At 37.5% G+C, this 20,680-nt stretch overlaps 1 protein-coding gene across 2 annotated transcripts; it reads left to right on the forward strand.

Moving 5' to 3' along the window:
• The first annotated feature begins 11,302 nt into the window (after positions 1 to 11,302).
• On the forward strand, positions 11,303 to 17,406 carry si:dkey-79d12.5 (protein BTG3). 2 transcript variants are annotated; one of them, XM_058378663.1, is made up of 5 exons: positions 11,303 to 11,558; positions 13,796 to 13,979; positions 14,125 to 14,262; positions 15,186 to 15,504; positions 15,854 to 17,406. In XM_058378663.1, the coding sequence occupies exons 1-5, from the start codon at positions 11,552 to 11,554 to the stop codon at positions 16,046 to 16,048; spliced, it is 843 nt and encodes a 280-aa protein (XP_058234646.1). In that variant the 5' UTR covers positions 11,303 to 11,551; the 3' UTR covers positions 16,049 to 17,406. The 2 variants fall into 2 exon arrangements, with proteins under 2 accessions (XP_058234646.1, XP_058234722.1); XM_058378739.1 differs by having other exon boundaries at positions 11,304 to 11,558; positions 13,800 to 13,979.
• The last annotated feature ends 3,274 nt before the right edge of the window (positions 17,407 to 20,680 follow it).

The raw sequence follows: 20,680 nt of genomic DNA on the forward strand, positions 1-20,680 counted from the left end.
ACATGCAAATAAAATACCACACAACACAAACATTAGTGAGAGAATTTTCCATAACACAACAAAGTTTAAGCCATTTCATGTACATACAGTGCCATGGTGTTTAGGTCTGTAAGGTTTTATGCATAGCATAACACAGCATAGCCCAGACATAACAAGGTAGTATATAGAAGTAGTGTAGTTTATTGAAGTATAGTAGATGGCAGTATATTGAAATGTAAAAGAATTAAATAAAATTTAATTGATTGCTCAACAAGGGCAATTTGGTGGCATGGGGAAACAGAAGACATACAGATGGAGAAAGGGATGGAAGGAGCTGGAAGGAGGCACCACAGATTCCTTTGGAAAACTCCACTTCCCAAACATCAGAAAATCATTATGATTAGACAGTGTTTATTTCGAGCACTAACTACGAACATGCAGCGTGGTTAGACCTAACCTTTTGAAGACACAGAAACATGGAAACCGGAGGATCATGCTATCATGATCCTCCAGTTTATGGGTGCGCTGAGTGGGGGAGGAGAAGGAATACAATGAACGGATTGCACTTAAAATCAAGCACCAGTGATTACAAGCTACAGTTTGCCCAAGGAAGCATCAATGCCTGCACATAAATACATAGTGCCAAAAAACTAAGCTGGCATGTGGGTCTGCAAGTAAGCTCTACATATTTAGGTTACATCTGCTTTATCAGGCCATCTTAGATTTGGGTAAAGCTAAAGTTACAGTAAATAAGTATCGTTATATCTGGACATGAAAAGCAATCATTTTCTATTGCTAGAAGGAATAGGTTTATTGCTTACTATTACTCTTAAGAATATTTGAGGATGGATGAAATGTGATGGTTGGAGAAAGAAAAATGACTGAGTTCCCACATGGATGGCCTCTTTTTCCTACCACTACAAGGAAAATGTGCACTGACATGCTTTAATGCAATACTTTGAGAAATATATGAGAGAATATTTGCAGATGAAAAATGGAGGATTACAAGACATGGCTAACAAATATGAAATATCAAAATAAAGGCACTAAATACCGTGAAGTGGAGGAGAGAAGCTATGGTTTGATTTCCAGCATGGCTGTCCATCATCCTGTGTTCCTCCCTTACTTTATTTTTCTGCTCTCTCCCATTAATCACAGACGTCTTCGCTGGATCCTGCTCTCTTCTTGTATTCCTTCTCAGCTTGAGCTATTTCTGCCTCTCTCTTGCAGTTCATCACCCTCTTTGCAGACATCTTCCTTCCCTTCTTCCTTCCTTTCCTTTAGGAATAAAAGGGGATGAGGGAGAGGAAATGTATACTGTAAAAGAAAAGACAAGCAAGGATTCAAGTGGAGACCAAATCTCTGAATGAGAAGCATGCTTGCCCAGTGAGTGATAGAGCTGAGAGGGGGGTGTTAATGCGAAAGCAGGAAAGGACAGGGAAAAGGGGGTGGCTTAGGAAGAAATATCTATGTGGGAGGAAAAGAGGAGGAGTGTATCAGAGAGGGGGACTCACCCTCCTGCTTTTGCCTGCATTTTTTTTACCCCAAATTTCCACTCTTTTGTAGCACAGTAGCATGCATTAATATCATAGATTCTATTTTATTTTAATTCACCAAGTGAATATTCATTACTGGTGTTCTCTCATGGCAAAATTAAAACTGTGATATGAAATACTCCAATATTTTCTGCCAGAGACACCTAGGAAACAGAGCGTTTGAAGCTCTCTCAAGACAAGAAGGTGTATTGAGTCATATTTTACTCTATTCGGATGATAGAGGATATCTTTTTATATTTTTAATTAGGATAAAGAAGCATGTGTGTAAGCAAACAAGTTACATATTTAGCTAAATAAAACTGATTTAATAAAAGAGCTGCATTTTATAATTGACAAGCAATGCCTGTTTGAAAATACATAATGTAAATGTTACATTATTTAAAAACAAAATAACAGGTAATGTGTACACAATCACAGAATCATTCATACATGGCATCTATTTATAAACTAAGAACAATTACATTATGGAGGCAGGCCAGACCATAAGCATTAAGAAAAAAAGCCACATTTGAACCCTCAAAATCAATTTCCTTTTCTCGTTGCCTGCACTTAAACAACTGTATAGGATGAAGCACATCACACTTTACTCCACATGCTGCAAAGATGCAGATGCCTGAAGTGCACAGGAAATCCAAACACGTATTGATTTTCATTAGCGCCATATAAGCAAACAGATAAAACAAAGAAAGGCAGACAGACATACCTACAGGCAAAGAGTGTTTGTGTGTGTACTGTATAACATACTCATTTAATGTATAAATGAGAGAGAGAAAGAGAAAGAGAGAGAGAGAGAAAGGGTGTGTTCCACAGTATGTTTCTGTGTTTGTGAGAAAGATATAGCATATTTGTGGGTAGGGAGGTGTGTACGAGGTAAATGTGTGAGAGTACAGTCAGCTTATCCTGCTGCTGATCTTGAAAGGGCATGGTTATTGATCACCTTAATCTCACTGTGAAATCAATATGTTTTTCAAGATGGAGTGTGCTGCGTGTGTGGCATTAGCCCACACAGGCTTTATTGATACAAGAACCCAGAAGTGGCTAATTTAAGTCAATAAAAATGCACAGCCCACAAATACTGAGAAATATGAAGCTGAACTACGCTAACATAAGATTATGAAGATTGTATAAGCATTTTTCAGCAGACCATAGCTTGACATAATTCAGATACCAAAACCCTTACGTTACTTATATCACTGAAAGTGATATAAACAGTCAACAGACCCCTGTTAGAAATATGAGGGTTCTGTAAAAATTATACCATGATACAAATCAACCAAAAAACATGGGTGCTTACCCTTTTATAACAAAACTATGCTCAGAATTAACAAATCAGATTCACACTCCAACTGCTGAAGCCATAGTCTACAAAGAACCTCCAAGTCATGTAAATAATCTCATAGTATAAACAGAAGATGGTACAAAAGAATTTCGAGCTCATTAGATGTGGCTTAGAACACCATGATCGCCATTGTCAACAAATGGAGAACATGAAGCACCACAGTGATGTTACGAAAAACTGAATGTGCCTCCAAAATACACAAATGGACAACAAGAACACTTAATTAGTGAGACTGCTAAGAGGCCTATGGCCACATTAAAGGAGCTGTAGGAATGAGTAGCAAGTACTGTTCACCTCCTACATGTGCAACAATTTCTCATATTCATCTGTCTGAGCTACGGTGTAAAGTGGATGGACAGAAGCCTCAAAAAATCTTTAGCCCTTCAACCCCAAACCATGGGCCAACATGTGTTATGGTCTGATAAGACCTAAGTAGGTCCTTTTTGGCAAAATACTGAAAGATATGTTTGGCTCCAAAACACAAAGACCATTGTAGCCATGGTGAAGGATGGTGATGGCAACATCATGCTAAGGGGCTCCTTCTCTTTAGCTGGGACTATGGCTCTAGTCAGAATAGAGAGAATCTTGAATAGATCCAAATATCAATGTATTTTTTCCACAAGACCCTGCAGGCCTCTGTTATACAGCTGCAACTATCAATACCTGCAGTTCACCTGACCAGCTAATCAATTTCATCTTCGGTCAGAAACACACCTTCCATGTTTCCTTTCTATTCATTTTATTCTTAGTCTGTGTATTCCATGTTGATTAACAGTATTCTATCTTACTTTATATTGAAATTCTATCTCACTTCTCATTTTAGTAATTCTGCCATTTCTGGTAATCTCTGACAGTTTTTGTGTTTTCACTTATAGGTTTGCAGGCTATTTTCAAGTTCATACTGTGTTCTTGAGTGAGTGCGGTTTGTAGTTTGTTTTAATAAACCTCCTTCACTCTTTCTTAAAGTCATTGTCATGGTCAAGGGGCTTCAGTGAACCTGAGGGCTATCTGAAGAGATAAATCTGAAGAGACAAGTCGGGCGTCAGTCCATTTTTGCAGAGCTTGGTATCAATCTTAATCCTTGAATCTAAACTGCAGCTAAACTATATGCTGTGTTTCAAGTTCACTTACCCTTTAAACTTTTTTGGTTCTGTTTTGCAAGATCTTTTCAATTTCAGTTTTTTCATGACTTAAATCTTGCTCCATTATGTTAACTTCTGTTCTAACTTTGCCCTCTGTTCTTACAACAGTAAATAAAAACACAAATCTATTCATGTATTCATCTAATCCTTGTTGCAGAAGTTGTTATGTTGTTGATGTTATAACATCAGTCGTCCATCTGACCATCTTTAGGTGATGACAACCTCCCTTGGTAATGCAAGCTTTTCCTGTACATTATCAGAAGATCCTGAGCACTCAAAAATGGACTGATCCCTTCTTACCCTTAACCCTGCTCTAAAACATATTCCCTTTGAACTTGACTTGATTCGCCATCCCTCAAGATTTAAGATGTGCTTCAGAACTTTTTGCACTACCTCAACCCCTGTGTTTTTCATTTGCTGCTATATTTATATTTATGTTTATTTCTATTTTGCACTAACTGCTGCTATATTGTATTTTTGCACAATACATGTTGTCAGGCCCCAAACTTCATCATCATCTCATTTTATTACATTTCATTTACATTTCATTGCACGTTCTTTTTCTTTTTTTTTCGGTGCCAAGTGTCCTGTGTTTTTGTGTTGTTCTTTTTGTATTTATTATTTTTGCACTGTCTTGTCATTGCTTTGTTTGTACCTAGCTGCACACTCTACACTTTATGTGGCTTGGACAAACTTTCGGTCCTAGCTTTGTGTTGTTATTGTGTTTGATCTTTATGTTGTATGTTTATGTAGCACCAGGTCCTGGAGAAACGTTGTCTCATTTCACTATGTACTGCGTCAGCTATATGTGGTTGAAATGACAATAAAGCTTCTTGAATCTTGAATCTTACTTTTAAAGTAATTATACTTGTATCTACCTATCAGGCAGCAAAGACAGAAACAAGTTCAGGAACACAAACACTTTATTAGAAAGGTTTGCAACAAATTTAATGTGTAAAGTCAGAAACAGGAAAGAGATCATGGTCAGGTGACTGTCAAACAATAGTAACTAGGCAAGGCAAGAAATGAAAACCAGAAAACCAGCACATGGATCAAAACCAGGATAACACAATAGGTTATAATATAAGTATAATATAAGTGCATAATATAAGTGCAGTGAAGATCAGTGAGATGGTGCCTGTGAATGTGACCATGTTTATAGGTCACACTGTGTTCTGGGAAATGTATTGTACTGTGACATGAGAAACAAGTTTGGAGGAGCAGTGTGCAACTTAGTGCTTGTAGATACTGCATTAGTAGCACAGTCTCCCTTCAGCACAGTCTCTGACACATTCAGCCTTCCATAATGGTTAGTCTGACTTGTCCTACTTGCATGGGCTCTGTGGCCTGGAATTCCTGGGCTGAGTTCAAGTCGACTTTAGTTTCCTCTTAGTTCTTCCAGATGAATGGACAGGTCATTGAGAGTGTTAAGGGATGCCTGAAATACTCTAAATCTGTCAATCCCTGAGCCAGCATTGCAATATTCAACTTCTCTAAGCTCAACAGAATCGTACAGTCACTGACTTCTGCCAGTCACTGATTACAGAAGGGTCATTCATCTACCTCAGGAGTGTCTGTTTCAAATTCTGCCATATCACCACTGATGTGACGGCCATAAACTATCACTATTAATGCTTTTAGGTGCAATCATTTATACTGTTTGAAGATTCAGAAATATACTTTAACGGATTAATAAACTGGTCGATTAGACTAGTAAAATCACACCTCAGGAGATATTGTTCTGTCAGGTTGTGGAAAAAACTGTATAGCAGATAATAATCTGATGCAGAATATGCAGTACAGTTTGGTATATGGTACAATATGCTACAAAGTTGTATAAGGGTTAGATATAACATTTCAGATAATAGGTAACATTCTAGAATCAGCTGCAGTTTCTGCGTCATGTTTCCTGATTCCTGAACTGTTTTCAGTCTTTGATTTGTTGAATATTTAAACCCAGTGCAAAGTATTGTTCAGTGTTTGCCTGCCTGTCATTACTAAACCTATAGTTTTTTTTTTTCGATTACCTAGTTACTGTTGCTTGCAAATCACCTGACCTCTGCCTGTTTTTCGTTTCTGAGTGTGATTCACATTTTGGATTTGTCTGTCTGATCCTTAAATAAATTGCTTGACAACAGTTCGACCTCCAGACCCTGACAGGACTTTCTTAAATGGCCGAGTCAGTCACATGACCTCAATCCAATTGAGCATGCTTACTGAAGACAAAATTAAAAGCAGAAAGATCCACAAACAAGCAGCAACTGAAGGTGTTAAGGGTACTTAACGGTATAAAGGCCTGGCAAAGACTCTTAAGGCAGGAAACTCAGAATTTGGGTCTGTCCACAGGTTCCAGACTTCAGGAAAAAATTTAATCTAATAATCTGAAAAAATATATAATCTAAGCTAAAGATGCTGTGTAAGTTAGTTATTTGTGTTTGTGTCAGAGTTGCTGCACACCTGACTACAGAAATGAGAGTGCAAAGATCCAGACCCAAGGTAAGAAACTTTAGTCAACCTTAATATGTAGTGCAAATATACTATATGGCAATTCTTGCCAACAAAAAGTCAACAAAAAGTTTTCAACAAAATGTTGAAAGTACAAATTATATAGAATGTCTTTGACTTTTGAATTATTATAGGAAATACAAGGCATTACCCAACTTGTTCCAATAAAATAAATAAAATGCAATAAAATGCCCTTGTGCACAAAGCAAGGTCCATGGAGGCCTGGATTGCCAATGTTGGAATGGGATGTCTAAAAAGCACATAAGGCCATGTAGTGTCCTATTGCTTTAGTTCTCATCCACCCTCTTGTGGGCCTGTGGGGAATGACAGTGGTTGAATTTTAACAGCATGCTCTTTTGCTAGGTTTGTCTAACTATAACACAGTAATATGAAATATCGAAACTTTTAACTTACTATATCTATAAATATAGTAAGCTAATAGGGCTCATTATATGAAAGATAAGGTTTTCAAAATAATTAAGAAATATTCAAGCAAACGTGTCGCTGTACTGAATATCAACACAGTGGTCACCCTGTGGCTTCTTGTTGCTTAATGATTTTTAAAAACTGTACTGTATAGAGTGTGTTGTTTGCATACCATGTGCCATATACTGTATGTAGACATATTGCTGTGTTTGCCTCAATGGAGTGTCACTGAAAAAGATACATGGCCTAACGTTTAATGTTTTGCCATGTTGCAGAGTATTCCCCGACGACTTTATTCGAAGTTGAGTTAAGCAAAATAATTTTATTTAATGCCAACATTGTACACATCTCTTTTCAGACAAATGTTATGGATGAAATTAATGTGAGCTGTTAGTGTATTAAATGAATGCTTGGTCAGCTAATCCTTCAAGCCGTGGTCACATTTCCTCTCCAGGAGCGCACATTATTTTACTACTTTAACAATTCAAAATAGCTTAATTGTGCTGTGGATTTGATTTTGAGTGGATATAATCATCTATTATTACAGATTAATCTACGCATACTTGCCCATAATCACAAAGTGAAAACGTGTCAAATTAATTTAAAAAAAAAGTCAAAAACATCTCCAAGGGTTTGCACTCTGGATTTGGGCAGATTATCCAATTCTCCATCAGATTGGATGGCAAGTGTCAGTGAAGCGCCATCTTCAGTGCTTTCCACAGATGATGGCATGTGCAATTAAGTAGGCAGAACAGTATGTGCAGGTTTCAGATTTGCTATTAATAGTAAATAGTAAATCTGAACAGTATCTAAGTGTCCAGGAGTGGCAGTGAAGTGGTTCTAGAGTCTTGCAGTACTTGATTTAGGATTACTTGATTTAGGATTACTGGTAGACTGATGAAGATAAAAACTGTTCTTCAGTCTGGATGTTTATTATCGGATGCCTCCAGGCTGCTCTCACTACTGTGTCTAGGCTCCAGGAGAGATCCTTGGAGATGTGGACACTGTCAGAACTCAGAGTCCCCTCCGAGTGGACATATGTCAATGACCAACAGGGACAGGAACACAAGGATCCCAATTTATAGGGCTAGACATTAAGGTAAATGCAGAACAAGTGATACAACAGGAATGAGAACAATAGGAAGGGCATGGCACAAAACACACGAAGAAGCAAACAAAATTCACCTGCCAGCACCCTCTCCAGGCCTGGCAGGGAATTGTCCAGCTGTTCCTGACAACATACTCTACTCTATTTATACCTCTACTTATACCTCAGGCGCCTAAATGAGGTCATCCTCCCCTTGATGACATCAACTTTTGCCCTCTGAATTCCCCTTATTTTCAGCCTAATTTAAATTTTTTAATAAAAAACCAGGCGCTTACATATAAGCACCCACTTCCCTGTCGTTGTCATTCACGAAGTGAAAGTAAACTGGTAGATGTAAATGTCTGGTAGAACAGAGCAGATGTGGGTTTTTACAAGACGTTCAAAGCACTTCATGATGACTGACGTTAGTGCTACGGGGAGGTAGTCATTCAGGCAGGAGACAGCAGATTTTTGGGGGACAGAGATGATCTGCTTGATGCATGTTAGGATTAATGTCAAAGTGGGATTAAATATGTTAGTAAAAATATCTTCTTACTGGTCAGCACAGGCCTTCAGGACATAGCTGTGAATGCCAACAAGTCCTAGTGCCTTCCAAATATTGACTTTAAAGGTCCTGCTCACTATTGGATGTAGTCAGGGCCAGAGGGTAGGTGGTATCATGGTCAGTGGGAATTTTCACAAGTAACTGTCACTGTTTATTGTCAATGACATGTAAGGGAAATTGTCACGTCAGTATGCATTTGCATTTCATTTGGAGGAGGTTTTCAATCAATTCAAATTGCAAGAGGTGAATTGCAGTTTTTCAAACACATTTATTACACAGTTATTATGGCCAGTTATGTGTATATTCTATTGAGCTGGTCAAGGAAAAGGTCAGCAATTGATAACAAAAATGTTATGTTTTTCCTAAGTTCCTAGAGAACAGCTTTCTGGTTTGCATATTGGTTTATCCTTTTTAGCAACAAATGTGGTTTTCACAGGTGAAAACCAGGGATCAAACCAAGCACAGACATTCAGAGCTATTAACTGTTTAACCAGGGGTGTCTATTCTTATCCACGAAGGGCCAGTGTGAGTGCAGGTTTTTCTTCCAATCAAACAAGAGCCACACCTGATTCTACAAGTTTAATCAGTTGACCTTTCAAAATACTATGATGCATGGCTTGTGACCCTTTCTGGATAAGATTTAAACACCCCTGCTTTAAAGAATCAATCTTACAGGCCACACCTGAGCAACAAGTAACACATCTCATTTTATCCAATATTTTCAATCACTGAAAATATTTGGGTTTGAACAAAATGTGCAATAAAATATTACCTTTTCAAATATGACTTTTCTGCTTCTTTGCAGTTGGCTTAGGCTTCATGATCTGAACATGTTCCTCGCTGTCTTAGTTAGGCTGATTAGAATCACTTGATTTTTAGTAGAACCACTGTAGCTATGATATTCTGAATGCAAGGTAATCTTTCTGTAATCACTCTGCCCTCCTCGTTGTAGGTTGACAGGCATCTGTAAAATATCTGTAGTGCATAAATGGGTCTGTGTGATTGAGCGTGAAAGGGTGCATGTGATTGTGCCCTGCAATCGTTTGCCACCCTGTCCAGGGTGTCCCCTGCCTTGTAACCCGTATACTGTACCATGGGATAGGATCCAGGCTCTCTGCAACCCTGCGTTGGGTTCAGAAAATGGATGGATGTACTTTGGATGTACTATTACACTCTACTGTATAAGCTATATCACTGGTCACTTCTAGAGGTAGAAACATTTTTTTATGGCAGTGTGGTGGCACAATGGGTAGTGTTGCCATCTCACAGCTCCCTGGTTCAAGCCTAAGCTAGGTTTAGTGTGTGTAGAGTTTCACATGTTCTCCCTGTGTCTGAGTGGGTTTTTCTCAGGGTTTTCTGATTTCCTCCAACCTCTTAAAAACATGCCAGTGGGTAGTCTGAAAACTTTAAATTACCCTAGGTGTGAATGAGTGTGTTTTCTCATCAAGTGCAATAATAAAAATATAAAAATTAAAAAGAAAAATATTTATTTTACAGACTACATGCTTTAACCCTGCTAACGTAAGTGCATGCATAATTACAACGTACACCGATCGGCAGATAGCATTAGAGCCAGAGCCACTGACAGGTGATGTGAATTATCTTGTAACAATGGCATCGTGAAAAGGATAAGATGAGACCACAGAAGAGCTACTGTAGCACAAATTGCTGAAAAAATTAAAGCTGGTTATGACTGAAAGATGTCTGAACACAGCTATCATAGCTTGCTATGTCTGAAAAGCTCCTACTATGGGCACATGAGCAAGAAAATGGCCTAATTTCCCAGTTACCTTTATAAACCACATAAATCATAATAAGTAGCAATGGAAACACAGGTTTGTTTGTTTGTTTGTTTGTTTGTTTGTTTGTTTCAGAATCTGTTTTTTCTCTATTCAGAACCAAAAATTTCTAGATGACCTGCATTCATGAAATTTTGCATCACTCCTTCCCCTAATTTGAAGGAAATTACAGAGTAATTTCATCAAATCTTGATTGCTGTTTTATTAGGGCACTGTTGGCTCAGTGTTAGGTTTCTCACCTACCATGCTTTAGGCTGGGGTTCGATTCCCAGTCAGTACCCAAACCCCAGCTGCTGAATACAGTGCTGGTCATAAGCCCGGATAAAATGGGAGGGTTGCATCAGGAAGGGCATCTGATGTGAAACCTGTGCCAAGTTGTTGTGCGGGCCAGTTGGTCTGCTGTAGTGACCCCTCACACATGTAGGGAGCAGCCGAAAGATCAACAACAACTTGATTGTGGTTTTATTACACGACAGATGCGCCTGTTTTTTTCATAACAGTGTTTTTTTTTTCACAACTATGTTTTCATAAAAATGTATTTTATATTCTTGAAAATAAATAAATAATGTTCAAACAGGCTTTCTGAATAGATCCTTCTCCTAAATGCATCTTATTAAAATATTGTTTTTTTGCTTGTTTGTTTTTTGGTTTGGTTTGTTTTTTTGCTGTTGCTGTTGTTGTTTTGTTTTATTATATGTGATGCAAAAAGTTGCCTTTTGTTTACAACGCTTCCTTCCCTGCCTATATTTGGGTCGTTTCCGGTCATCATCAGTTCGTCATTCCGGTGATGTGTTTTTTTGTGGGTGGGAAATAACCGGCATTGCTCAGAAACCCGAACAAGGAAGTGAGTCATAGGACACGTCCCAAATCGTATAGTAGGGTACTAAGTAGTGTAATGCTAGTGGTGGCATACAGCCTTCACATACTGTTTAGTAAAATTTGATCTGATTGTAGACGCAACCATATGTTAATTTCTTTTTTTATGGGAAAGTCTTGGTTGAACACAAAGCGAGTGCGAAACGTGGGCTTATGTAGTGCACACTATTAAGGAAGTAACGTTAAGTAACGGCAAATAACGATTTTAGCCATCTGGATCATCACCATCTATTTTGGGACACCATAACTTTCACTAAAGATCCTTTTTCATTAACAGATGCCAGGTGAGTTCCTTTAAAGTAATGTAAAGTTGAATAAGTCATATTACAAACTTAATAAGTAAGTGAAGGTGAAATGTTAAATACGGTAAAAAGTCGGAGAGTAACCCTGTTACACAAAGCGTTACAGTATCCTCTATAGGGAAAACCTGCTTAGAAATAAATCCAATCGAGGGAATTATTAATAATTATGATACAATTTATCAATTTTTAAACTATATGGATTGCTAGATATATTTAATCCTTGTTATATTTGTTTTAGTATGGTATTAATATAACAATAACCTGAACAGGAAAACACATCCAGAAGCCTGTTGACGATATGAGAGCCTTATACATATGATATACCATTACACAAGCCTTTTTATTGAAGTGTAAATCATCTGTTTAAAATTTCCGCCGTCGAAGGATTTCCCTCTTCATTTTTAAAAGATTAAATTTGTATAAATTTGAGCAGAAATCTTTCGAGTCAAGTCACATTTTCTGAGTTTCGGCCACGTGATGTTGCTGACTTGAACAGCATTTCCATATTTCCTCACCTTTATGTGTCAGCGTGGAACAAGTGCTGATATAAACCTTTATTTAATGACGTATAGCTGGAAATAAAGTTGACCAGAAATTGGTGTAAAGTATGTAAAATAAGGTTCATTGTTTTCTTCTCCTCCGCTTATTGAGGTTTCTGAAGTTGATCCTTCCATGTCTTGTAATTCCTTTAAAACGCAATAAGGAAAACATCTTATTAATGAAAGAAATGTTGAGTTTTTGTCTTTATCTGTGCTAATCAGGAATTGTGAGTCATTATGCTGTCATTCCAAGGGTTTCTCTGACTAACTGGCACACATACCTCCAGACTGTTCTTGTCCTTGTACAACAAACCCACTAAAATGAATAGGAAGCATGGAGTTTTGTCTGATTTTGTTCAAATGAATTTATAAGAATAGCTCTATTGTGACTAAGAATATTGACCAGGTCCATACTGAAGAACAGTTTGTACTCTGTGTTATTTAACCTATTAAGCTATTCTTCGGTTTTAATTTACGGTCACATGTGTAGTTGGCTTTTTAGCTTCTTTTTGTTTTTTTTAACAAATTTGCCATGTGATCATGTTACATGGAGCGTTTACTCTCCCGCTTGCAAAGTCATCAATTCAGCGAGATGATCAACACTGTCTGGATTATGATGACCTCAGACTGATGTAAACAGGCCAGCTACAGTGTAAGCACTAGGTTAGATAACAGAGCACAAACTGTTCTTAAGCAAGGACCTTAAGGTTGTTCTGTCAATATTTAGTCACAATATTATTGTACAGTATTCCCACCCAAACCACTTACTAAATCTATAAAAATAAATATTAATATTTAAGTTAGACTAATTAAGTTTGATTTTTTAATCAACTTTGTCAAAATCGATCTTAGCTTATAGTAACCCGGAGTACTCGAATTTATCTTATAGTCACTCAAAGTAATTTTTAAAGAAATATTTGATTTAAGTTTTTGTCCTAAATGTCTGTGAATCTGTATAGTAAACCTCTACCTAGTTTATAATAGTTACAGTCTGTTAAAACAGGTGTGTTCAGTTGCAGTAGAAAATTCTAGTTTGATTTGTGGACAGAAATTGTCATATTACAAAGGTTAGATGAAATTATGTTCTATAAATACAAAGAGGGCTTTGTCATTACTTTAGACATATCAGCGCACTCTAGACTGATGGGGTGTTGCAAACTGTTGCATAATACTGTAAGAGTATGTAGCTATCAACAGAAAGCCATTTGCTTTTAAACAGAAAGAAAAATTCACATGGGTGTGCCACTGAGGCTTGGCATGATATTTTTTTTAACTAACTTTAAGTGCTGTACTTTTTATAGTTTTTCTTCTGAATTCCAAGTTCTGTGCTCAATTTATTTGCATCTCTTTATGCAAATTCTGCAATATGCACTCCGTTTTATGGCAACTCCTCTGTTGGGTTAATGAAAAGAACAGTCTCTTTTCAATAAAGGAAATGACCATGGAAAATCCAGTCTTTGTATATATAGTTAGAGTTTAGTTGTCAGCAGAATGCAAGTTCCTTCTCATTTAAATAATATAAAGTGTTCTTTATTACATAAACACAAGCAATCTACAGCAGTTATAATCAAGCACTCCAGTCATACATACAATTTTACAGTTAAAACAGGAAAAAAATTAGACATGTTATAAAGCATATAAAGCATAAATATCTGTATTTAAAATTTTAATATCCTTAAGGCAGCAAGGAGATGAAGAGAGAAGTTGGTGCTGCTGTGAACTTCCTGAAACGCTTGGCCTTGGAGAGAGGACATGTTGATGAAGATAAGGTCAAAGTGTTCGCTGCTAAACTGCAAGAGCTGTTGTGTGAGAAGTTTCTCAACCACTGGTACCCAGAAAATCCTAACAAGGGCCAGGCATACAGGTAAACAAACCTTAATGTGTCTAGAGTATCCAGCTTTTCTTCTTTACTCAATCAGAATGGGATCAAACCTAACTAGAAATACCAAATGATATGAGACATTTAGTAGGACCTGATTTCATTCTGAACACCATTTGCCCCTCCCCAGATGCATCAGGATAAACAGAAGCACACCATGTGATGACTCTGTGCTACAAGCCTGTGAGGAAAGCAAGCTAATGCCATCAGAGCTGGGACTTCCCCGTGAGATAACGTTATGGATTGACCCTCTAGAGGTCTCTGCTCGGTAAGTCCAAAAGACTTCTACTATTTTAGGTAATTCAGTTAATACCTGGAAAACACCTTGTAGGCACATCCTTGATTGCACTGATGCACCTGAGCTAATGCATTTATATTCACACACAATTAGAATAATTGAAAAACTCCAGGAAATTATGAAATCTAGTTTTACGCTCCTCTTAAATTTATTCTGGATTAGAGTCTGCTCCAAAATTACTAACACCCAAAATTACTAGCACCCGTTAATTCCCTCCATTCCAACATGTCAACTGTTGGGAAAACACTTAATTTCGCTAGAATTTCACCACAGAAACTTTGACAGGAACTAGGTTCTATATTCAGATATACATAGAGAGCTTCCTGACACTAAAGATGGGTTTGCATTTAAAAAACAAAAAACACAAAAGGAATGTAAATCTGACTACTACTGCCAAAAAACTACCAACAGGTCATAATTAGATATTCTAGTAGGTCAGTTATTCAAAATATATGTCCATTTCCACAACTATGGTCCAATGGTGACAGAATCAAGCACTTCACATGGTCATCCCATTGCCTGACCTAAATCCAATTAAAACCCTGTGGAGTGCCCAGGAAACCTGATCAGGAGAGAGATTCTGTATTGAGGAGTGGTCTCAGATTTCTTGCTTTGTATATGTTGCGTGTAATGTTATGTTGACAGAGCGAGGTTGAACTAAATACAAAAGTATCAGATATGTTTAATTATCTCATATTTTCAGTGTTAGATTAAGCTTCATAACATCGAAAGCTTTTTCCCTTTTTAAAGCCATTTTTACTGGGATTCCCAATAATTCTGGAGCTGACTGTATACCTATTGGTCAGAATGAACCTGAGCTACACTGTTTGGGTTTTAGGCATCCTTAAAGTTCAGGATTTTAAAACCTGACGACATTTTATGATCTCCAACAGGTCCGGTGAGAACTGCAGACATTTCACAGTGGCTCGTTTCGGTGAGGAAAAGAGGGAGGATGAGCTACAAGATAAGGAGTCTGACTTGCATCATGAAAGCTCAGATTCTGTGAACACGGAAACCTCAGACTACCACTCGGCGACCTCCTCCGATTGCGGCTCAGAAGATTCCAGTGATGCGGAGGAGGAGAATAAGGAAGAAGATGTGGGGGGCATAAAGGAGAAAGTGAAAGATGAGAAAAGGGGGGATGACCAGACTTTCGCTATTGCTATGAGGCCCAGAGTGAGGGAGCAAAAGCCACGGAAAATCCCATCTCAGGTATGTACCATGATCCACTAGACCCAAAGATCTTCTGGTCAAGTGTCATCCCAAGTTTCTGAGATTATCATTAAAATTATCAAGTAAAATTTTTGCGAAAAGATATGAATTTGTATTCAAAGATTGCATATCAGTTAATTTGCAGTATATGAATGTTATGTTTGGGCATATAATCCCGTATGATGTATAATACTAGAGGTTTATTATGACATATTTTAGGATTTCATGATTATGGAAATATTGCGTAAATTATCTAAATATTGGTTGATTTATATATTTCTTCTATATTGCTTGAATGTGATTTGCATGATTAGTAGCATTTACTAATTTTTACTTTATTCACCTAAAGCCTGCAGGACTTCAGTACTTCTACCACCCAACGGCAGTGTGGTCTCCGTATAAGAAGAAGAGGCCTGTGTTGCTCACGACTGTGTGCACTCCCCCACCTGCTCCTGTTCTCGGCTACTACGTTTTCCAGAACCCTCCACCTCAGTTCATCATCCCTCATGCCACTCTGCAACCCTGGGGAGCAGTCAAAGGGTAGATGGCACTAGGAAACGAGTACAAGATAGTACGATATTTTGTTAAGCTTCTATACAATTGAATTGGTTTTAACCCTCATGTTCTGTTTGTTACTCAGCAATGAATATCCCAGTTTATATCAGAAATCAATGTAGTAGAAATAGCATCATTTGAAATACCCATTTCTAGCAACAAAATCCCTTCACACATGAGCACGTGTGCAAAGAGGAGATTTTTTAAATATTGTTTATAAACTGTACACATACACGTGTACATTCTATTAACTTGTTACTTTTCAGATGATCTGAATATCGTCTCTGTAGTATAAATACAATGCAGTATGATTTAGTAACATTTAATGAACTTTTGAATTAGAACGTGATTATGTAGTAGTAATACCTTTCATTTCATATGATCTAAACTGACTTAATGACCGGACCAAACAATGCTTTTTCTATGTGTTTTAAGCCGTACCATTTTAATCAGGGACCTACATGGTGCATAAATCATAACTGTAATGCAACTGTGCAAAGCACAAGGTTATTTTCCTTAGCTCATCTCCTTTGGGATGACATTTAATAACGTTACCAATTTTTTTCAAATCAGGTATCTTATTAAAGACTAAAACATAACTAGATGTTTAGAAAAAGACATTCCTAACGTAAATGTTTTCTCAGGTATGTCAGTCTATTGCCTTTATTTTTTTGCTTTTATGCAAGTGAATCCAAAGAGCTAGGCTTGCACTAAAAATACTGTGACTTTTGTGCAATACACTACAATGTAGTGCTGTAGCTCACAGTTCTCTTCGACAAAAAATATTTCTCAGGACAGCCAAATAAACTGCACTGAAATAGACCATGATGTAAATGAATGACAGATATTCCTTTATAGTGGTCTTTGTGTGCAGTGTTTCTTGTGCTAATTTCTGTCACTCACTTCAGAGCTGGTTGATGTTGCCATGTGTTGCCAAAAGCAGTATATACTGTGCCCTGCTTAGAACTTTATTGCTGTATTTTTTGCTTCTGCTCACAGCAACACTTTACACTATTGTGCTTTTGTACAGTGCAGAACATTTCTTAGCTTTAGAAGAAAGCCATGCTTTTAAATAATTAAATCCTATGAAAGACATATTTTTGCATTTAAAAATAGTTCATTTCTGCAATTTACTGTTGTAAATATCTCTGGACACTGGAATTGTCATGTTTTTTTTTTATTTTATTTTTTTACTTTTTCTCATGTAATTCATATGCCTTTTACTGAAACCCTATTTATTTCTGTTTATTATTCCCTTTACCTACAAAGCATGTTGAGTAATGCAAAGCCTGTAAATATTATTTGCTATCCATCATGTATATTTTTATTAAAATAACTTATATATGATTTTATTCCACTGGGGTGATATTTTTTCGACTGTATTTTTTAATACATACATACATACTTAGCAGTTAGCACTGTTGCCTCACAGCAAGAAGGTCCTGGGTTCGAATCCCGGGTTTGAACAGGCAGGGGCATTTCTGTGTGGAGTTTGCATGTTCTCCCCGTGCCTGTGTGGGTTTACTCCGGGTACTCCGGTTTCCTCCCACAGTCCAATAACATATACATTAGGTTGATTGGTAATTCTAAATTGCCCATAAGAGTGAGTGTGTGTGGTTGTCTGTCTATATGTGGCCCTGTGATGGACTGGCAACCTGTCCAGGGTGTACCCCTGCGTTTTGCCCAAAGTGTGCTGGGATAGGCTCCAGCAGATCCCCTTGACCCTAATTAGGAATAAAGTGGTTATAGAAGATGAATGAAAAGTTAATTCTATATTCTTAAAAATGATTGAGGAAGAGGCGGATTGTGTACATGTTCTGGTGAAGATTCTGTAATTATTGTTGCATTACAGGATGTCCAGTAAGGCAGTGTGGAGACCATGGACATTATTTCTCAAGAATAGTAATGGCTTGAAAGGGCAGACCTAAATATAGACATTAACTTGGAAGACCTTATGGGTTATTAAAATAAGGCAATAGATGATATAGAAAAAAAATATATCAACCTTTCTTTTGCACCTGTTATTTCCTGTTTATTGATTTGTCAGAACCAGCATAAAAAACCAGCATAACCAAGCATATAAAAAAGAAATCAGATTTGTCACATTATGATTTCTAGTTCAGAGGGTTTTTTTTATATTTTTTCAAACAAGGACACATTGAAATGTAAAATAAAATATATTAGGCTAATTAATTAAGTGTGCATGCTGATATTTTGGCTATTCATGACTGCTGTAGAGCTTTTATTCCTGAAGATTGACATTTGTAGTCCTACTTATTGAGGTTTGTATTGAACCAAATTAAGTGTCCAAACAAGACAATAACTAAAGAAGAAATTAAAATAAATATAGTATAATAAATTGTTAATAATGGGTTGTAGGATGTAAAAACATGAACCCCTTGACTATGTTTCACAGATGCCACTTTAAGACATTAGATGACTTTAATTAGTGGACTGTGTTTGGCATTATGTAATTAGGGAGCCTTTTTCCGTGAAGAACAGAATACCATTTTTTATGTTTCTGTATTGAGTGAGCTGTTGTGCATTAGAGGTTAACTGTTTTACTCTGCTGTAGGGTGTTAGGTGGGTTTTTTCTTTATTTTTAGGTGCCAGGGTGTTACCCTAGTCCAACGCTAGAGGTTCCCCTTTTAACAAATTAGAATTTAGACCAGCATGAAGAGGTTTCTTTTCTCCAAACACATCTGTTACACCTGCCCTCAGTCATTATAATCAGGAAATCACTGACAAATTGTTTTTACATACAGCATAATCCATTTAAAGGTAAGAGGTGTTACATTATTTACTGTTGATGCTGTGAGCAGCCAAGTTGATTTGACATTACTTTCTGAGCTAGGGGTTAAGGAGACCATCCCCAGTAGGAGTGGGCATTTTCTTCTGTTTTTCTTATTCAGAGATCAGAGTTCTGACCTATGACCTAAATGCAGCATTACATCAAAAGCAAAATCAAGAGGCTTAAAGCAATTAATGCTGCCATTAATCATTAAACTATCAATTTCATGAACATTGTGTTGTGAAAAGTTCGGGTTTTGAAAGAGGCAATAAATATTTATATCAGATCATGATATGTCATCGGAATGATTGACCTTTATCTTTATCAGACCAATAACTAGACATTTCAGCGCTCAGGATTCAGCTCTTGACAGCTACACACAAACTATTTTGCAGGCTACAGTGGCAATTCACCTGAGCAAGACACTCACTTATATGCTCATAGCAAACTTTTGTGACCACTGACCACCTACTATAATACGCACTCCTCGGCCAGTTTAACAAAAACATCTGCTTGCTCATGCAAATATCTAATCTTCCATTCATGCGGCGGCATTGCAATACATAAAAGGCAAGACCTTGAGATAATGTTCACATCAAACGTCAGAATCTAGAAAAAAAAAATTATCTGTGACTGTAACATGGCTGTTGATAGCTTGGCTGGTTTAAGTGAAACTGAACGATCTCCTGGGATTTAAAGTTTATAGAATAGTGTAAAAAAAGAAAAAAAAAACATAATTATCTACACTGATTTCTGTTTCACATTATTTACCAAAGTTGGACAAAGATGAGTCGAATGATAACTAATAGCATTGCAATACTATTAGCGCCATGATTTATTAACCAATTGCATTTAATTATATGGCTCAAAGATTATTCCTAGAAACTTCAGGGTTTGCCAGCCCATTGCCAGCATTGAAGGCAAAATAAAAACAAGCTGGTCACAGGAATTTCTCCAACATCACCAAATAGCCAGTATGGGCCTGCAATAGACCAAACAGGAACTACCTCAGGAAACCAGAAATCTGAGTGCTACCAAGCATGTGTGTAATCTACTTTATTTCTGTATTGAGTGAGTGATTTTCAAAGTTGTTGTAGCACAGAAATCATGATGGTGGTGGCAGGAATTGACCCCCTAACCCCAGAGGTGCAAAGCACCATTAATATACACCGATAGGTCATAACTTTAAAATCCCCCTTGCATACAATAATACTATGTAGGTCCCTCTTGTGCTTCCAAAACAGCTCTGAGCTGTCAATTGAACTTTGCTGTGGTATCTGCATTATTGTGGTATTATTAGCAGTAGATCCTTTAAGTAAGTTAGCCCCATAAGTTCCACAGTGGGGCTTTCATGGATCAGACTTGTTTATCCAGCACATCCCAAACACACTTGATCGGATTGAGTTTTGGAGTCCAAGAGTAACATACTTCCTCTGCAACATTGTCTTCTTTCCATTGTGCATCTTAGTGCCATCTCTTCCCCAGGTAGACTCCCCCAGGTAAGCAGTGTGTATGCACTTGGCCATCCATAAGATATAAAAGAAAATTGGACTAATCAGACCACCTTCTTTCATTGCTCCAGGGTCCAGTTCTGATGCTCACATGCCCGTTGTAGGTGCTTTTGCCACTGGACAAGGGGTCAGCATGGGCACTCTGACCAGTCTATGGTTATGCAAGGCAGGTCCGGAAAGAAGAGGCGGTCACACTGGGAACTCCGAACGTAATCCCAAAATGTCACGTTAAGAGCCTAAAATACCTTAAGCAGGGTTATTCTGTGTCCAATAGAGAGCCGTTAGGAATTCAGCCAACAGCAGAGTGGAGTGCGCAAGG

The sequence above is a fragment of the Hemibagrus wyckioides genome, linkage group LG01, assembly GCF_019097595.1.
Source record: "Hemibagrus wyckioides isolate EC202008001 linkage group LG01, SWU_Hwy_1.0, whole genome shotgun sequence".
NCBI classification, from domain to species: Eukaryota; Metazoa; Chordata; class Actinopteri; order Siluriformes; family Bagridae; genus Hemibagrus; species Hemibagrus wyckioides.

Coding starts and splice junctions, on each gene's coding strand:
- si:dkey-79d12.5 (XM_058378663.1), top strand. Junction 14,263..15,185: donor CCTCTAGAGGTCTCTGCTCG/GTAAGTCCAAAA, acceptor GATCTCCAACAG/GTCCGGTGAGAACTGCAGAC. Junction 15,505..15,853: donor CACGGAAAATCCCATCTCAG/GTATGTACCATG, acceptor ATTCACCTAAAG/CCTGCAGGACTTCAGTACTT.